The sequence below is a fragment of the Macaca fascicularis genome, chromosome 12, assembly GCF_037993035.2.
Source record: "Macaca fascicularis isolate 582-1 chromosome 12, T2T-MFA8v1.1".
NCBI classification, from domain to species: Eukaryota; Metazoa; Chordata; class Mammalia; order Primates; family Cercopithecidae; genus Macaca; species Macaca fascicularis.
The window spans coordinates 74,606,618-74,626,373 of record NC_088386.1 but is presented as its reverse complement, the minus strand read 5'-3'; the positions used below and the strand labels follow the sequence as shown (position 1 = coordinate 74,626,373).

Genomic DNA, 19,756 nt, shown 5'->3' with positions numbered 1-19,756 from the left:
TGTAGAAAACATTTCTTTTGTGCAACAGCTTGGACCTGCTCCATCTAATTAACAGAAAGAAAGGTCATACACACACACAGGGAAAGGCACTACTTTTGTTGCTGAATAGCTGGGTTAATCTTTTAACAAAGTCTTATATTTTTCTAATTCCCTTTGCCCTTAAACCTTGGAATTAACCACACTTCCAGCCATGTGTTCTCTCCTCTTCATTTCCCTTCTACTTTTCCCTCTGTCTGGGCCTGCAATTCCAGACATTCCATGCTACCTTCCACACCCCTTACGCAATCATCCATCCTAACTACAGCTTTGTGGACACAGCCACCCTTAGCCTGTGGTCTTTGCAGCCTGCTGCCAAAACCCTTTCCCACCTGATGGCCTTTATGCAACTTGAGGCACACACTGAGTTTCTAGCAACAGAATTAACTTTAGGTGAAAGTGCATTGAGTTTATTTTTATTTATTTTATTTTATTTTATTTTGAGACAGGCCTCACTGTGTCACTCAGGCTGGAGTACAGTGACACTATCGTAGCTCACTGCAGCCCCCAACTTCTGGGCTCAAGGTGAGGTAGGAGAATAGGATCTGGAGGCAGGGCACTTAAGGCCAATTCGTGCTGACTTCCTAAAGCTGAATCAAGGAAAAACATCAAGGTCTGGGGGCAGGGAATCTGAGGCCAATTTGTGCTGATTTCCTAAAGCTAAATCAAGGAAGAACACAAAGGTCTGGGGACAGGGAATCTAAGGCCAATTCATGCTGACTGCCCAAAGCTGGGTCAAAAGGGAAACACCTGGGTCTGGGGGTAGGGAGCCTAAGGCCAATTAACATCAACTTCCAAAAGCTAAACCAAAAGGAAAGACCCCATCTTCCCACACCAAGTAGCAAAAGTTCAAAGGCTACTCTCCCTGCAACCCTCCCCCTTTCCCAGGGCTCAGATGGAAAGGGAGAGTGCCTTGGATTTGGGCCAAGTGTGGGCCATCCCTTCATCTTCATAGGGTGTCAATTCACATCAGCCTTTAATTAGCCATGGACAAAATCCTTCATTCAGGTAAGGGATAGCCACTGGGGACCTCATAAGGCATACTTAAAACCCAGAAAATGTTGCAACACGGTCCTTATTCAGGGTGGGTCCACTCCCACACTGTGGAGTGCTTTCTTGCTTTAATCCCTGCTTTCGCTGTTTCGGTTCTGTGTTTCATTCCGTTGTTACTTTGTGCGTTTTGCTCAATTCTTTGTTCAAAACACCAAGGACCTGGACAACTCACGCTTGGCCTTCCTTCTGGTAACAAACGGATTGTCTCGCCTCAGCCTCCCAAGTAGCTGGGACTAAAGGGGCACGTCACCATGCCTGGTTGATTTTTAAATTTTCTGGAATCCTCCTGCCTTGGTCTCCCAAAGTGCTGAGATTCCAGGTGTGAGCCACCATGGCTGGCCCGCACTGAGTATTTTGAGTGCAAGTCACTATTTGCCGTTCCAATTGGCAAAGTATGCCGTTCCAAATGACAAGCTATGCTTATTGGGCATTTTAGTTTACAGTATAGATATTCTGAGACACAAGTGTCAACTGTTGCCTTTTCTTGAGGGCCATTAGCTAAAAACCAGTTGTGATCAGTTCATTTTGGTTTGTCTGGACCAACTACTTGCTCGAGTGGAAGGAGCCTGCCTTCAAGCTTCCAGGTCAGTTACCTCTCTGCAAGCTCTCCAGCCCTGCCATAAAATGAAACCCTTTGCAATAGTTGCTACATCATAGCTTGCTTGACATCTGCTTTCCTGAGCTTGCTCCAATTGTTCCCTTCATGGGGTCAGGTGAAGTTCACGTTGCATAGGGACGAGGATCTAGGTATGGTTTCCATCTCACTGGGGCAGCCAGCAGATGCTGAGCACAGAGGACCTGGGTGGTGGCTACACAGTTGCAGAGCAGCCATGACATGCTCTTGGAAACAAAAATAAGTGTTGAGCACTGAAGTATATGTAAAAGTACTTTTCCCCTTTGAATCAAGAATATGATCATGAACCTTAGCAAAACAAAGCAATGGTGCTGAGTCTTCTGACCCTGAACCTACTATTAAATTGGGCTAAAAGGTTTACAGAGCAAGTAGATTCATTAAAACTGTTTTTTTTGCTATATTCTCTGTTCTGGCTTTGTCCCAGAGATTTCCAATGCTTCCAGCAGCTTTGGAGTGAGTAACTCTGATATGTTTGCATCTGACTTCTGACCTAAACTTTAGTGTTATTTTCAGCTGTTCTTTGACACGGAATCCAACAGCTGCTGTTTAATACCACAGACAACTTGTGACACAGGCTGAGTTTCTAGCAATAGGATTAATCTCCCAATGTGGGGCACTGATTTGAAGCTGGCTATAATTTTCCTGCACAGGAGGTGGGGCTAGGGAATAAAAATCAAGCCTGAATACAGTACAGTGCTTTCCTTTTTGTTTTTGTTTTTAATTGCAGCAAAATATATGCCTTAATAACCTTTAACCACACCAAAAAATTTTCTTGCTGCAATTAAAAGGTAACAGCAAAGCATTTTGCTTTCTCATGGTGTTGATAACTGAACTTGAAAACCCTGTTCAGTGGAGCAGAATAGTCACAAAGAAAATCTCAAATGATAGGTACCTATTTATAAATGCTGGTTGAAATATTTTTACAAAATTCCTAAGAAATCTGAGGCTCTGAGAAAATGTGGTTATTCCATCTAAACTTCATTTGGCAAAGAACAGTAAGTTTTAGAAAAGCAGATTAATCTAAAACTGTCTTTTAAGCAATTTGTGACTTAACCCCAAGACAAATACCAAAGCTTTTTTAGAGTACACTTTGGTAGTTTTCTTTGCCTGAGAGAGACTTCAAAAATCTTGAAAAGATTGATAGCCAGGTCAATGACTTACTGGTTTCAAAGTCCGTGGTTACAATTGCATAGTTTCGGTGGCAAAACTAATTTGGGTTGTCAGGATGTAATTTTTTTTTCCATTTGTTATCGAGCATCAGCTGATAAGGAAAGAGCTTGAAGCTGTCCTCCACATTTAAGATAACAGCAAAAATAACAGGCACTTAGCGTTACCATACTAGGGGCGTGGCAGTTCTCTCTCGTTCGCTTCGCTCCTTTCTCTCTCACGATAAACTCAATGGGGTTGTCTATTTTTAACCTCCTGTTCTTTCCTTTTGGCAGAGTAATCAGTGTGAGCTGAGCTCTTTCCCTGAATGAATCCAAGTAAGCCTGGTGGTTGCGTTCTGAAATGACCAGCAGACAAGCAACTGTCCAGAGGCTGCCCAAAGTATAAACTGTGGTTCTAAAGTACCATGTCCAGCCAAGAAAGTCCTAGTGTGGAGCTTTCTACGACGACAGTCAGTTCAGTTGCTGTGCAGGCTGGGGACTCCAAAATCGTTATAGCTGTCATAAAGGTAAGCTAACAACTTCCTTTTTTCTGTGCGGCTGTGGGCTTCTAGCTGTGTGTTGAAAATCCTAAAGAAAATTCTATGCAATCGGCAGGACACAGCATAGAGAAGACAACGCGGAAAGCACTGTTACTGCTTTCTTAAATTGGCTACTAAGAGGAACCTCTGCAAGTTTCAGCAGTTACCAGAGATTCTCTTTCCTTTCAGTCAGCCAGAAAGCATCTACAGCTGCTTGATTTAAAAAAAAAAAAAAAGAAAAGAAAGAAAGATAAAGAAAAGAAAACTTCTAGCATATACTATTAATTTGGTCTTTAAAAGCAAGGCATTGGTAATTGGAAGCTCATGATTGCCTGACTAAAGAGTCCAATGGACCTGTGAAATGCTCGTGATTTTTGAGAGTGGATGTGATGGAGGTGGGAGGAGGCAGGTCCTGACAGACATGGGGAGGGCACCGCTTTAAGCATGATGGAACTCAGAAAACACCTAAGGAAAGGGCTTCGATATGTGCCCTTTGCAACACTGGTTTTGACATGGTAAAGACACTGCTAAATCCTTGTTCAGTAATGAAGACCCTGCAGGGAAAGGTACAAAAGGTTTGTGTCAAATTTGTTCTTAACAGCAGGAAGTAGAAGCCACTTAGGGTTTACGATTACTGCATGTTTTATGACAAGCCATTTGCCCATTTGCAAAGATGACCACACATCTTTGGGTTGAAGAAGACATCCATGATTTTATTCTCCATGGAAATGCCCTGCAAAACAAAACAAAACAAAACAAACAAACAAACAAAAACCTTTCAAGCACTAGACTTGGGCTTTAGATGATATTCCACCTAAATAATTCAGTGTTTAATGAAGGGAAAGCTGGCAAACAAGCTGATGGTCACAAACCAGTTACTTTCAGGTCCCCACCAGGCTTAATTGAATGACTTTTCTGGCCTTTTCTTAGAGCATGGACAGCAAGCGTGTTTACTTAATTGCTGTGAGTTTTATGGTAATGTGAAAATTCATACCAGGAAAACAGCACTTGATATTGAGCAAAACGATTCACTATAGAAGGACAGAATGGAAAGTGCTCCTACTGAGGCAGATTTTCTGGTGTTGTGATACTCATCTCCCACAGGAACCAGGCCTCTGCTGACTTCCTCACCCTCCCATCTTTTCAGAGTCCCGGAGTGGAGATGAGAAGAAGCCTGGCGCAGAAGTGGTGCGAACAGACCACTTGCACAGGATTAATGATACTTTGAGTTAACTGCAGATTTCAGCAATGAGGGAAAAGAGGCAAACTCACTATTTTTCAAAAAGTTAACTTTTCATTTCCTCAAATATGAAACATTCTTGGAGCAGGATGAGGAATAATATTAGAGGATAAATTACAGAAGAATCAGAGGTAGCTTGCACACAAAAAAATTACACTGGAAATTACACTGGAAAATTACATGGGAAACTCTTATTTTAACTGAATTGTGTTTCTAAGAATGTTCCCCCACTACCCTCTCCTCAGCTCTCTTACCTTACTGCCATCTCCATACAAAACACACCCCAAGCAATTCAGAGTAGAAAGTCCGTCTTAATGGAATAGGAGTGCCTGTGTGTGATTTATAGTGACTTTCCAAACTGTCTCAGGGGACTGAATATCTTCTAAAATAGAAACACGTTTTTCTAATTTCTCTTTAGTAATTCATGTATCTACATGCACATGCCTGTTAGTGGTTCCTTTTGCTTAATGAGTTGTTGCTTCTTAGAAAAGCAATTCCTCAGGAAATGCAATGACAAATTATGTCTTAGAGCGGTGTAAATCTTGTGTGGAAAGCAAGTTGACTGTGCTCAAATGGCAGTTGTCACAGGCATCTAATTTTGTTAATATTTTCCTACATGCTTTAATGAATATTCAACAACTAAGGTTGGAAAACAGTATATTTTACCTTTGAAATAAGATAAAAATCAATTCCTTCATCTGATATTTATTATTTTCAGCTAAACCAGCAAGGCCAATGTAAAGACACTTATCAAGCTAAACTGCATTTACAAGAACTTTCCTCTATGGTGAAATTTGCATCCTACTTGCCCAAGTAGAATTTCACTGTTTTTATTGAGTTCAGTTTTATGAGTGAGAGAAGATACAGTTGTGTAAATTATTCTGTAACTTTATAATATTCAGTAATATGTAATCCATCATATGTTTTTCTCATTTGGGAATTTTTAACTCAAATCCTATATGCCATGAGAGAATAATTTATCCTAAGAATAAAAAATAAAAGGCAGGGCATGGATTTATATTAGATCTGCTGTTTCAATTGAAGTAAACCCCATATCTATGGAAAGAATGGACAAAATAGAAAATAGAAAAAAGTGTTTACTGTATAACTGGAAATTTTAAAGATATATTAAAAATGAGAAGAGTGAAGAGGAAGGAGCAAGAGGAACTAAAAGTGCACTTAATTTAATTTTTATTTTTAGTGTGGCAAATGGGTACAACTTCAACTGGCTGAATCACAGCCCAATCTTCTAGAAATTGGCAGCAGTCAAGATGAAACCAAAAAACTTCTTCATGATCATGAACTTCTTTTGGCCAAGCTCAAGGTAAGATACTAAGATGTGAAGCAAAAACAAAATTAAAGAGAAATTAAAAAACTATTTCTTATACTTCTTGATTCCTCTGCTGTTACTGGCCTAGTGCCACTTTAATATGGTACCAGGTAGATAATGGAAAAATCAGTAGTTATTTATGCACAAACAGCATCAGAGAGAAGTAACAAGATTTAAAAAAATTTTCCCTAATGTGATAGAAAATATGGAATGATAATATTTTCACTGTGGAGAAAAAAGTAATTTTTTTTTTCCTGGCTGCCTCAGTGGAAAAAAAAAACTCCATCATTTTTTCATTTCATGCATTACACCATCAAGTCACAAAAACAGATCCACAATTTCTATTGTTAATGATACCTGCTGGCAAAAATAATTTAGAAGACTTTTCCCCCTGTTGGACTATTGAAAATATCTGATTCCGTGCTTAGTATTAAGAGTTCTTGAAACCAAATAATACTTTTAGTAAAACCAGACATACTATTTTATATATGTTGAGAGTATTTAGTTAGAAATCTAAAAGTAACATTGGTTTGAGGTTGCCAGATAAAGGCCAGATAGGATCAGAGCCAGCTACATAATTTGTGAGACCCAGGGCAAATAAAAATTTGGAGCTTTTTGTTCAAAAAGCAGGGAAAGGCATTTTCTTGACCTGTCATGTTGTATTTTATTCACTACTTAATGTCTAGCTCCTTCATGTGTAAGATGAGTGCAGACCCTCACAGGTACATGGCCTCACCCATGACTCAGTGCAAAGGACTGGGTTTGTCCCCACCCTTCTTAAGTTTCACCTTGGCCACAGCTCCGGCTATAGGAGGTGGCAACAGTCACTGAGTGGAGCTGAGGAGCAGACAGGACAGCCGACTCTATCTCCAGGAGATAGGACTGCATGTCTGATGAGGTGCCAAGCCCTCAGAACTTGCTCTGTTGTCCCATTGGACTTAATTTACAAAACACAAATGTAAAGAATTTCAACACAGGAACAGATACAGCATTAAACCCTAAATGGTGTTCCATTCTGAGGAACCTCTGAGGGAGCCAGCCCTGTGAGTAATAACCTCATAGACAAATGAAATATCTTCACTAAAATCAAAGAAGTTCAAAGAGGTTTAATGAGGATTCAGAGGACTGCAAAGACTAGGATGCTCTACATTTTTAGTACTTTAATATTACTGTTTTCTTTGTTACATCTAGGCTGAAATTCATACTTGCTTTCTAAATTTAGAAGCAGATTTGATCTGCATCTGATATATAGACAGTGGTTTTCTGCTTGAACAGTGGTAAAAGTAATTGAGTAAATGAAACCAAGAAGTTGAAGAAAGAATTAGTACAAAGACGAAGGCCCTTAGAATGCAGAATTTATTCCCGTTTGACAACTCCTTACTCTGGGATTTAAGTTGTCTTGAAAGGCAGAAATCCCTAGTTATTATTAAGTCTTTTGTTATGTAGGAAAACCCCATTATGATATGGAAGATCAATGAACCAGGAATTAAAACACCTATTGTTTAGCTCTACTTATGTCACAAACTAGTGTGATTTGGCTAACAACTCAAGGTCTTCCTGCTACACAAAAAGTTGTGTAAACTTGTCGTGAATCCCCAATTCCATGAACTGTAGAAACACAATACTTACTTGAAGTTTCTGACCATTTCCAGAAGTTTGCTTTCTCATGATCTCTTGTGTCCCCAGCTCCTTTGTATATACCAGCCAACTGTTTCTGCTGAAGCTAACCTGGGCTTGAAACCACATATTTTCCCCAGTTCCCGCTAGTAATTCATGCCCAGCCAGCATTTCCCAGTCCACTGATAAATTGTGGGTAGTGGTGGGTGAGCTCAGCTCAGTTTGGAACTCTCAGGCTACCTCACTTCTCCCTTCATCCCTACTCCATCCAGGACTACAGAAGGGAAATGCCTTCTTAAGTGCAGCAATTCAGCTCCTGCCTTCTACCCTGTGCTCAAATGTGCATACCTAAATCCATCCCGTAGCTCAGCTAGAAAAGGGTTTTTCTGTAGTATAGTTTGAGGTTGGGTAGAGTGATGCCTCCAGCATCATTCTTTTGCTTAGGATTGCCTTGGCTATTTGGGCTCTTCTTTGGTTTCATATGAATTTTAAAAGTTTTTTTTCTAATACTGTGAAGAATATCAATGGTAGTTTAATGGGAATAGTATTGAATCTATAAATTGCTTTGGGCAGTATGGCCATTTTCACGATATTGATTCTTCCTATCCATGAGCATGGAATGTTCTTCTATTTGTTTGTGTCATCTCTGATTTCTTCAAGCAGTGGTTTGCAGTTCCCCTAAAAGAAGTCCTTCACTTTTCTTGTTAGTTGTATTCCTAGGTATTTTATTCTTTTTGTGGCAGTTGTGAATGGGAGTTCATTTGTGATTTGGCTCTCGGCTTGCCTGATGTTGGTGTATAGGAATGCCAGCGATTTTTGCACATTAATTTTGTATCCTGAGACTTTGCTGAAGTAGCTTGTTAGCTTCAGAAGCTTTTGGTCTGAGATGATGGGATTTTTCCTATATCTTTAGATGTAGGATCATGTCATCTGCAAAGCTAGTTTTACTTCCTCTCTTCCTATTTGAATGTTCTTCATTTGTTTCTCTTGCCTGATTGCCCTGGCCACAACTTCCAATACTATGTTGAATAGGCTTCCTTGTCTTGTACTGGTGTGCAAGGGGAGTGCTTCCAGCTTCTGCCCATTCAATATAATATTGGCTGTGGGTTTGTCATATATGACTCTTGTTATTTTGAAGCATGTTCCTTCAATACCTAGTTTATTCAGAGTTTTTAACATGAAGGAATGTTGAATTTTATCAAAGGCCTTTTGTGTGTCTATTGAGATTATCATGTGGTTTTTGTCTTTAGTTCTGTTTACGTAATGAATCACATTTATTGATTTGCATATGGGGAATGAAGCCTATTGATTGTGGTGGATAAGCTTTTTGATGTGCTGCTGGATTTGGTTTGCTAGTATTTTGTTGAGATTTTTGCATTGATGTTCATCAAGGCCTGAAGTTTTCTTTTTTGTTGTATCTCTGCCAGATTTTGGCATAAGGACAAGTTAGGAGTCCCTCCTCCTCAATTTTTGGAATAGTTTCAGTAGGAATGGTACCAGCTCTTCTTTATACCTCTGATAGAAGTCAACTCTAAGTCCATCTGGTCCTGGGCTTTTTTTGGTTGGCAGGCTATTTATTACTGCCTCAATTTCAGAACTCATTATTGATCTATTCAAGGATTCAATTTCTTCCTGGTTCAGTCTTGGGAGGGTGCATGTGTCCAGGAATTTATTCATTTTTTTCTAGATTTTCTAGTTTATGTGCATAGAGGTGTTTATAGTATTCTCTGATGATTGTTTGTATTTCTGTTGGGTCAGTGGTAATAACCCCCTTATCATTTCAAATTGTGTTTATTTGATGCTTCTCTCTTTTCTTCTTTATTAGTCTTGCTAGTGGCCTATCTATTGTATTAATTGTTTTCAAAAAACTAGCTTTTTGGATTCATTGTTTTTTGAAAGTTTTTTTGTGTCTCTATCTCTTTCAGTTCAGCTCTGATCTTGGTTATTTCTTGTCTTCTGTCAGCTTAAGTGGTTTGTTGTTCTTGGGTCTTTCTTTTAGTTATGATGTTAGGTTGTTAACTTGAGATTTTTCTAGCTTTTTGATGAGGGCATTTTAGTGCTATAAATTTCTCTTTTCATACTGCTTTAGCTGCATCCCAGAGATTCTGGTACATTGTATCTTTGTTCTCATTAGTTTCAAAGAACTTATTAGGCTGGGCACAGTGGTTCATGCTTGTCATCCCAGCGCTTTGGCAGGCCAAGGTGGGTGGATCACCTGAGGTCAGGAGTTTGAGACCAGCCTGGCTAACATGGTGAAACCTCGTCTCTACTAAAAATACAAAAATTAGCCAGGCGTAATGGTGTGCAACTGTAATCCCAGCCACTTGGGAGGCTGAGGCAGGAGAATTTATTGAACCCAGGAGGCAGAGGTTGCAGTAAGCTGAGATCGCGCCATTGCGCTCCAGCCTGGGTCACAGAGCAAGACTCTGTCTTTAAAAAAAAAAAAAAAAAAAAGAACTTCTTGATTTCTGCCTTAATTTCATTATTTGACCAAGAGTCATCCTGGGGCACATTGTTCAATTTTCATTTAGTTGTATGATTTTGAGTGAATTTCTTAATCTCAACTTCTAATTCTAATTTGATTGTACTATTGCCTGAGAGACTGTTATGATTTCAGTTCTTTTGCATTGGCTGAGGAATCTTTTACTTCTGATTATGTGATCAATTTTAAAGTAAGTGCCATGTGGCGATGAGAATAATGTATGTTCTGTTGTTTTGGTGTGGACGGTTCTGTATATAACTATCAGGTCCACAGTTAAAGTCTGGTGCGGTGTTAAAGTCTACCACTATTATTGTGTGGGGGTCTAAGTCTCTTTGAAGTTCTCTAAGAACTTGCTTTATGAATCTGGGTTCTCCTGTATTGGGTACATATATATTTAGGATATTCAGCTCTTCTTGTTGAATTGAACTTTTTACCTTTATGCAATGCTCTTCTTTGTCTTTTTAAGTCTTTGTTGGTTTACAGTCTCTTTTGTCAGAAACTTGGAATGCAAATCTTAATTTTTCTGTTTTCTATTTGCTTGGTAAATTTTCCTCCATCCCTGTATTTTGAGCCTATGTGAGTCTTTGCATGTGAGATGATCTCTTGAAGACAGCATACCAATGGGTCTTGGTTCTTTATCCCACTTGCCATTCTGTGTCTTTTAAGTGGGTGTTTCCATTTACATTTAAGGTTAGTATTGTTATGTGTAGATTTAATCTTGTCATCATGGTGCTAGCTGGTTATTTGGCCAAAAAACCCCACAACCAACCCCATTAAATAATAGGCAAAGGACATGAACAGACACTTCTCAAAAGAAGACATACATACAGCCGACAAACATTAAAAAAAAGCTCAAAATCACTGATCAATAGAGAAATGTAAATCAAAACCACAATGAGATACCATCTCACACCAGTCAGAATGACTATTATTAAAATGTCAAAAAACAGTAGACGTGGCTGGGTGCGGTGGCTCACACCTGTAGTCCTAGCACTTTGGGAGGCCGAGGCGGGTGGATTGTGAGGTCAAGAGATTGAGACCATCCTGGCTAACACGGTGAAACCCCATCTCTACTAAAGATACAAAAAATTAGCCGGCCGTGGTGGCAGGCACCTGTAGTCCCAGCTACTCAGGAGGCTGAGACAGGAGAATGGTGTGAACCCAGGAGGCAGGGCTTGCAGTGAGCTGAGATCATGCCACTGCACTCCAGCCTGGGTGACAGAGTGAGACTCCGTCTAAAAAAAATAAGCCAGGCACAGTGACTCACACCTATAATCCCAGCACTTTGGGAGGCCAAGGCGGGCCGATCATGAGGTCAGGCAATTGAGACCATCCTGGCTAACATGATGAAACCCCAACTCTACTAAAAATACAAAAAATTAGCTGGGCGTGGTGGTGGGTGCTTGTAGTCCCAGCTACTCGGGAGGCTGAGGCAGGAGAATGTCATGAACCTGACAGGCGGGGCTTGCAGTGAGCTGAGATCACACCACTGCACTCCAGCCTGAGTGACAGAGCGAGACTCTGTCACAAAACAAAACAAAACCAAATGGAAAAATAACAGAAGCTGGTGAGGTTGTGGAGAAAAAGGAATGCTGTTACCATGCTGGTAGGAGTGTAAATTAGTTGAATCATTGTGGAATTGTGGAAGACAGTGTGGCATTTCCTCAAAGACCTAGAGGCAGAAATACCATTCAACCCATCAACCCCATTACTGGGTATATACCCAAAGGAATGTAAATCATTCTGTTATAAAGTTATATGCATGAGCATGCTCACTGCAATACTATTCATGATAGCAAAGACATGGAATCAACTTAAAACCCCATCAATGATAGACTGGATAAAGAAAATGTGGTACATATATACCATGGAATATGATGCAGCCATAAACAGGAATGAGATCATGTCCTTTGCAGGGGCATAGATGGAGCTGGAGGCCATTGTCCTTAGCAAACTAACTCAGAAACAGAAAACCAAATACCATGTGTTCTTACTTATAAGGAGGAGCTGAATGATGAGACCACATGGACACAGTTGGGGGAGCAACACACAATGGTGCCTGTCAGAGGGTGGGAGGTGGGAGGAGGGAGAGCATCAGGAATAATAGCTAATGGATGCTGGGCTTAATACCTGGGTGATGGGATGATCTGTATAGCAAACCACCATAGCACACTTTACCTATATAACAAACCTGCCCATCCTGTACATTTAGCCCTAAACTTAAAATTAAAGTTGGAAATAAAAAAAGAAGAGGGGTTTCCATTTCTATCCTCTTTAGAAAGCACTGGTTCTAGAGTTAAACATCTTGTTCTTTGATGCCATTCAGGCTACATGTGGACTAGCCATTTAAGTTTTCTGGACTTCAGACTTTTTATCTTTAAAATGAAGGAAGAGGACAGATTAAAGCTTCATATTTATTGTGGATCCTACCATAATGTACCATTCTCCCTCCCTGCACATGGATCTAAGAAAATGAGGTCTCAAACAAAAAGATCTTTTACCTTCATCTAGACCTCTAGCCATAACCTCTTAAGGTCCATCTTTCATATTCTCCCCCAACTACTCACCACTCTCAATCCAGCCACTCAGCCCTAACAAACTTTAACTAGTAGTTTCATCATCTAGATATACCTAAATCTAATATTATGAGTCTAAAAAAGAAGACAATGATCAAGGAGTCTGAAGTCTATTTCAGATTTGCTGAGAAAAGACTTTTAAAAATAATGAAAATGTAAATTCCATTTCACAAATGGATAGATCATAAATTCAACCAATTTACTAGTTAATATGCTGTCAAGATAGGCACAGACTTAACCTGCAGCAGAAAATTGTTAGATCCAAGTTGGTTTGAATGTGAGCTTTTGAAGGATGAGGACATTAGTAGTTCAATAAGCCAATAGTACTTAATATTTAATGTTTATTCCAGTCCTTTTTGTATGTACAGGGTCTTGCAATTTGTTCTAATCATAAAGAATGCTGTGAAAATGGCATTGGAAGGGTGTAGTATTTGGTGCTGAGTCCACTCTGATTTGGGCACAACACTTAGTCTCTCTGGTCTCAGGGTCTTTATCTGAGAAATTAGAATAATAATAACGGTTACCTTCACACACCTAAAAAGAAAATTTGGGGAAGAAATACAATAACATATGGAAGTACATGCTACTTTTCAAAGAAAAAGTGGCATAATTATTATGTTAATGAGTACATCAGAGTAATTTGATATATTAAATGTTTAATTTAATAGAAAAGCTATTTTCTGCTTTCCACTGAAAATTATCTCAAACTCTAGTAATATAGACTAAAGAAAAAAATTCTGAAAACCCAGAATTTTTATAAGTGCCTCTAATGTTGGTAATATCTGTACCCTAGAGATCTTATTTTCCCTTCTGCGATGTACTTAATCTCAGTGGAGTGTCCAGAGAAAAAATATTTTCCTGTTTTCAGTGATGAAAATATAATCAAGTGGAAAAAACTTTAATTCCCAAAAGGCATCTAGATTTCCAAACCGTATTCAAATCATTTGCAATGAAAAAGAAAGATTCCAGAAAAGGTAGATTTAAACCAGGTAAAGAAGATCTGCCTGTGGCTACTATTGACATACATCCTCAGGTGAGGTGCAGAGTGTTAAAGGAAGAAAAACAGTTGGAAATTCCTTAGGGAAGTTGCCAAGAATGTTCTTCTTAACATCTGACTTTCCATTACATCGCTGTTGTCCGGGGGAATTATGACTGTAAGAATCAGGAAAACCTCCTGGGCACTGGCAACTGTAGTTGCAGTTAGCATTCAGTGAAGAATGACCCTTTAGAGTGGTAAAACTCTGGAAAATTTCACCTCTAATTGGACTCTCATAAATTTACTGGTATCCTGTTCTGACTGAATCTCCAACTCAGGGAATGCTTGCCCTATTTCTATTTTCTGAGCCAGAAATGAATGTACTGTAACTAGAATATATTATTAGTAAAACTAAAAGTCTTATAAAAGACTTACATAAAAGAGATAGCGAGGTTTTCTGGTGTTGATGTGAAATATTTACTAAGAATGCATTTAGAAAATATTTTTATTATGGTAAAATACACATAACGTATAATTTGCCATTTTATTCATTTTATATGTACAATTCAGTGGCATTAGTTACATTCGCAGTGTTTTGCAACCATCACCACTATCTATTTCCAAAACTTTCTCATCACCCCAAACAGAAACTCAGTACCCAGTAAAAAAAATAACTCTAATTATTACTTCCACTGGTAAGCTCTAATCCACTTTTTGTCTCTATGAATTTGTCTTTTCTAGGTACCTCATATAAATGGAATCACACAATATTTGTCCTTTTGTACCTGACTTATTTCACTTAGCATATGATGTTTCCAAGGTTCACCCATATTGCAGCATGGATCAGACCTTCATTCCTTTTTGCATAATGAATAATAATCCATTGTAATGACATGGTACATTTTGTTTATTCATTCATCTGTCAATAGACACTTAAGTTGTTTCCACTTTTTGGCCCTTATGAATGATGCTACAATGAACATTGGTGTACGAGTATCTGTTTGAGTATCTGTTTTCAATTCTTTTGAATATATATATAGGAGCAAAATTGCTGGGTCCCATGCTGGGTATTTCTGTTTTTAGCGTTTTGAGGAAACACCAAAATATTTTCCACAGCAACTGCATTAACTTTTGTTCCCACCAACATTATATGTGTTCCAATTGGTCCACATCCTGTCCATAACTTGTTGTTTCTTGTTTGTTTCTTTTTAAAAAAGTCGTAGCCATCCTGTTAGGTGTGAAGTGATATATCATTGTGGTTTTAATTTGGATTTCCCTAAAGTGGATGATGTTGAGCATCTTTTCATGAGCTTATTAGCCAATGTATATCTCTTTTGGTGAAATATCTATTCAAATTCTTTATCCACTTTTAAAGCAAGTTGTTTGGATTTTTTGTTGTTGAGTTGTAGAAGTTCTTTATATATTTTCGATATTAATGGCTTATCACACACATGATTTACAAATATCTTCTGCCATTCTGTAGGTTGCTTCTCATTTTCTTGATGATATTCTTTAAGAATGTATTCCAAAGCTGTGTGACTTGAATTATTTATATTTGCATATTAGAGGAAATTTCATAGCATGTGTGTTGCAAATGTGATGAAACACTTTCAGACAGTGTTAGAAGAGGACTAACCTGTTTTACATTATCTGTGTCACAGCAGTGTTTTACTCTAAATGCTTACTTTATATAGGAGCCAATTTATCTCTTTCCCTGTGCTCCTGTCGACCCACACTTCTCTGAGAAGTGTTGGGGAAGATGTTTCCATTTATATCTCCTCACTTTCTCTTTCCTACACAAGTAGGGAGGCCTGTGTCACCTTATTGGTGAGACTGGGGGAGCCTCAAGGGCTCTTTCCGCAGATCCACTTAACTATGGGCTGCAGGCTCTCTTCTCTCTGCTTCTGCTCACCTGGCCAGATGTCCCCACCTGGCAGACACAGGCCACAATCCCACCTAGGGCAGCCAGTTACGTATCTGTGCCTCAGATCCGCCTCTCTCCACAGGGAGGTTCTATGGGATAGGTTATAGGGAGAAAATGCAGAAATGCAAATCAACCCCATCCTCCAATCTAGCTTTACCAGTAATAACAGCATATATTCTTATCCCTCCCTCACCTGGACTTCTATTTCTCAGTTGATTCAGAATCTTGAAGGGAAAGGAATGAGATCAATTGGCACCTTCCAAATTCCAACACGAATTGATCTGTGTTTGAAATAGAGGGTGTTCTCGGCTTCTATGTATGTAAAGTTCCTGCCTTATTTTTCATGGATCATTTTGAAGAAGGTGACTGGAACAACGTGGGAACAATGCCGGAATTGTGGCCGGGTGGTAATTAGTCAGTGCTTTAATTTCTCTTTTAGGGTTTTGAAAATGGAGAACTTTTTCCACTAAAAAATGAAAATAGTGTTCTCATAACTATGAGGCAGCACAACTTCCTGGTGACTTTCCCTGCCTTGCTTGGCACCTTGCTTCTTTATAGAATATTTTCTTTCCCTGGTTCATTTCCAGTGGCTAGAAGGGAGCAGTACAGTGGTCCAAGAGGCTAAAGTTTAAATAGCATTCTTTATATTTGAAAAGTGCCTTGGCCGATTCTGTAAAATATGTTTTTCACAAGTAGATGTGAGACATGTTGATTTAAGAGAGTCTAGGGTATCCATTAAAATAGGCTTCCTCAACATAGAGTTAGGGTACATAATATTCTGGATATCACAAATAATTTGTTACCAGTTCAGGTTGAGTGGGCGTTTAGAGTATGACCATAACCAATGAAGTGTTGATGGAGTTGATTTACCAAAAGGGCAAGAATTCTAGGAGAGAATTTTGTAGGCAGAGACCGAAGAGTAAGAAAATTTACAAAAGACACTCCTGACCTTGGCCCTGTCCTGGCCCAGGCATCAAGGTTGGACTTCTTAGCAGAGGCTGACAGGCCTGTGAAAAAGATGAGGCACACACCATACTTCTTTGTTGCTGGGACGCCAAATGACACAGAATAGGCAAAAAAGAGAGGTGTCCTCCATATTTCTGCAAGGAACAGAAAGAACCTGGCTTGGTTATAGCAAATACTGTCAACTCTTTTGGCAGCTTTGAAAAGACCTAGTACTCAGGAATATTATGGTAGATGAAAGATGGCTATTAATTCTTTGAAATGTCTCCTCCTGAGAAGTGGGATCTATGTCCCTTCCCTTAAAATAGGAGACTCTGTGACTGTTTAGAGTAATATGATGATGTTGTGCCATATTCTGGGCCCAGGCCTCAAGAGACTGGCTGCTTTTACTTCCTGAAACTTGGAATTGTAACTCTGGAAACCCACCTACCTTGTGAGGAAGTCAAACAGCACTGTAGAGAAGCCCATGTAGAAGAGAACTGAGGCTCCCAGGTAACAGCTTTGGCTGAAATCGAACAGTCAATCAACTTCCAGTCATGTGAGTGAGCCACCTTGGAAGTGGATTCTCCAACCCCAGTTGAGCTTCCCAGCTGACTTGCATGGGGCAGAGATGAGCCTTCTCCACTGAGTCCTGCCCAAATTGAGAATCATGAACAAAGTAAATGGTTGCTTGTTTCAGGCTACTAGAATTTGGGGTGGCATGTTACACAGCCACAACTGGAACAGAGTGCAAATGCAGAAGGAGCACCCTATAGGGATTTTGAAGGCAGTGCTCATAAATGAAAAGGCACAGGCAGAGGAAAACAAGAGTTTTTATGGGAAGACAGTGGATAAGTGGAACTGAGTTTCTCTAAAGAGAAAGATGGGGTGATAATCCTAACGATAAGTAAAAAGAAAATTCTGAATTTATGAGAGATTTACTTTATGAAGAATGAATGAGAACAGATTCAAAGATATGTCGATAATGTTAGACTGTTTTACTTGCATTCTGATAAAGTTTCTTGATAGAAAAATGTTGTAGTTATAATTCAGCACACAGATATATACACAAACTATTATGGGTATATTGTGGAAAATAGGGTATTTAGTTCTTCCAGGAAAACCTTGACAGAAAAAGTGGTATTTGAGCTGCCCTGGAGATGAATATGAGTTTTCCAGAACCCATAGACTAATTTAATGGACAAACAATAGATAGGGAGAAAAATATTTGCAATTTACATGAAAGTCAAATGGTTATAATCCTTCATAATGATAAGAAATATAAATGAAATCAATAAAAAATGGACAATTTACAAAAGAGAAATACATTTCCAGTAAACATTTAAAAAGATCAACATCAGAATTACCTGAGAAATGAAACAATAATTAAAAAGATACACCATGATTTGCTAATATACCATTATGAATTCAAAATAGCAATAACATCCAATGATGGTGAGAATGTGAGTAAAGACTGGTTGAGACTTTGGATTGACACAAGCTTTTGGAAACTGGAAAGCATGAAAATGTAAAATGCATGCATTCTGTGATCTACTAACTTCACCTCCAGGAAACTATCCTTGGAAATGAAAGCACTAGTAGAGATATTGATATAAAGATGCTTTTGATCTGATATTGACCATGTTTTCACATTTTTTTAAACTTTTAAGTTCAGAGGTACATGTGCAGGTTTGCTATTTAGGTAAGATTGTGTCATGGGGGTTTGTTGTACAGATTATTTCATCACCCAGATATTAAGCCTAGCACTCTACTAGTTATTTTCCTGATCCTCTCATTCCTCCCACCATCCACCCTCCATTAGAACCCAATGTCTCTTGTTCCCCTCTATGTGTCCATGTCCATCTGTCCTCATCATATAGCTCCCATTTACAAGTGAGAACATGCAAAATTTGGTTTTCTGTTAATGCTTTAGTTTGCTAAGGATAATGGCCTCCAGCTCCATCTATGTCCCTGCAAAGGACATTATCTCATTCTTTTTTATTGCTGCATAGTATTCCATGGTGTTTACCACATTTTCTTTATTCAGTGTACCATTGATGGGCATTTAGGTTGATTCCCTGTCTTTGCTATTGTGAATAGTGCTGCAATGAACATGTGTTTTTAGTAGAACAACCTAACTAGAAACAAAACAATATACAATAACAGGGGAAATAAAATTTTAAATTGGTAATTTATGCTTTTTTCATACTGTGAAATATTATGCTGAGCCCTAGGCTTCTTACTTGTGACATAGATAAATACAGAAGTTTAAGCCAGTGTTCATTGGGCTTTATGTTATTTGTCACTAAAAACATTTCTATTTGAAAGGCCAGGATCATAGCTAGCATTTTTGAAATCGTAGGCCTGTAGTCTCCAGATATTAGTTTTCTATTTAGAAGGTAGTCCTTTAAAATATAAGCCTACAAACAAAATTTTTTCATGGAAAATAGAACCCATAGTCCTTATTAGTATGACAAAAAGGCTCTAGGTCTGAGATTTAGACAGACAGGACAAAACTCTGACTGTTCAATGTAAATGAAAATGACAGAGATAAAGTGGACACAGAATCCATCCATCCCCTACTCCCAATCTTCAATACGTCTGAGTAAGATTATATACTTTTGTATTCTGTCAAGAAGGTAGCAGTTCTTTCTACTCTAGAAAAGACATGAAATTGTCTCTCAGTACCTATGTAGGATTGGTTCCAGGATCTCTGCAGATACCAAAATTCACTGATGCTCAAGTCCCTTATATAAAATGGCATAGTATTTGTGTATAAGCTATGCACATCCTCCTTTATACTTTAAATCATCTCTAGATGACTTATAATATATAAAATAATGTAAACATTATGCAAATATTATACCACATTGGTTTCATATTTGTATTAATTTTTGTTATGTTATTTTTTTCTGAATATTTTTATACGTGGTTTATTGAATCTGTGGATGTGGATGTGAAGAACCAACTGTCCATATGTATTGTACTTAGCCTAGAATGAGAGGATTTTCTTTTATTTTGTTTTGGTTTGTCTGTGTGTTTTAAGTCCACTATGACTCCTGCCTGATTAGCCTTAGCCAGAATGCTTCTTTTCTCAACTATAGACTTTGTCCGTGATATAGTAATAATGTATAATACTGTATAAATGTATTATATACATATATAATAAATATAATAATGTATAAATGTGTAAAACACTAGAGATTTCAAGTGGCATGACTATATCATTCTCATGACAAGTTCCTCTAGCTAATACTCT

The 19,756-nt window shown here is 38.6% G+C and overlaps 1 protein-coding gene across 2 annotated transcripts in view; it reads left to right on the top strand.

Annotated features, from left to right (window-relative positions):
* The first annotated feature begins 3,172 nt into the window (after nucleotides 1-3,172).
* Nucleotides 3,173-19,756, top strand: part of CCDC141 (coiled-coil domain containing 141) — a 210,274-nt gene continuing 193,690 nt past the window's right edge. For both annotated transcript variants that reach the window (XM_015432436.4, XM_074009537.1), the window contains exons 1-2: nucleotides 3,173-3,398; nucleotides 5,852-5,974. In XM_015432436.4, the coding sequence (XP_015287922.3) occupies nucleotides 3,297-3,398; nucleotides 5,852-5,974 (225 nt within the window). In that variant the 5' untranslated portion in view covers nucleotides 3,173-3,296. The remainder of the gene's footprint in view (nucleotides 3,399-5,851; nucleotides 5,975-19,756) is intronic.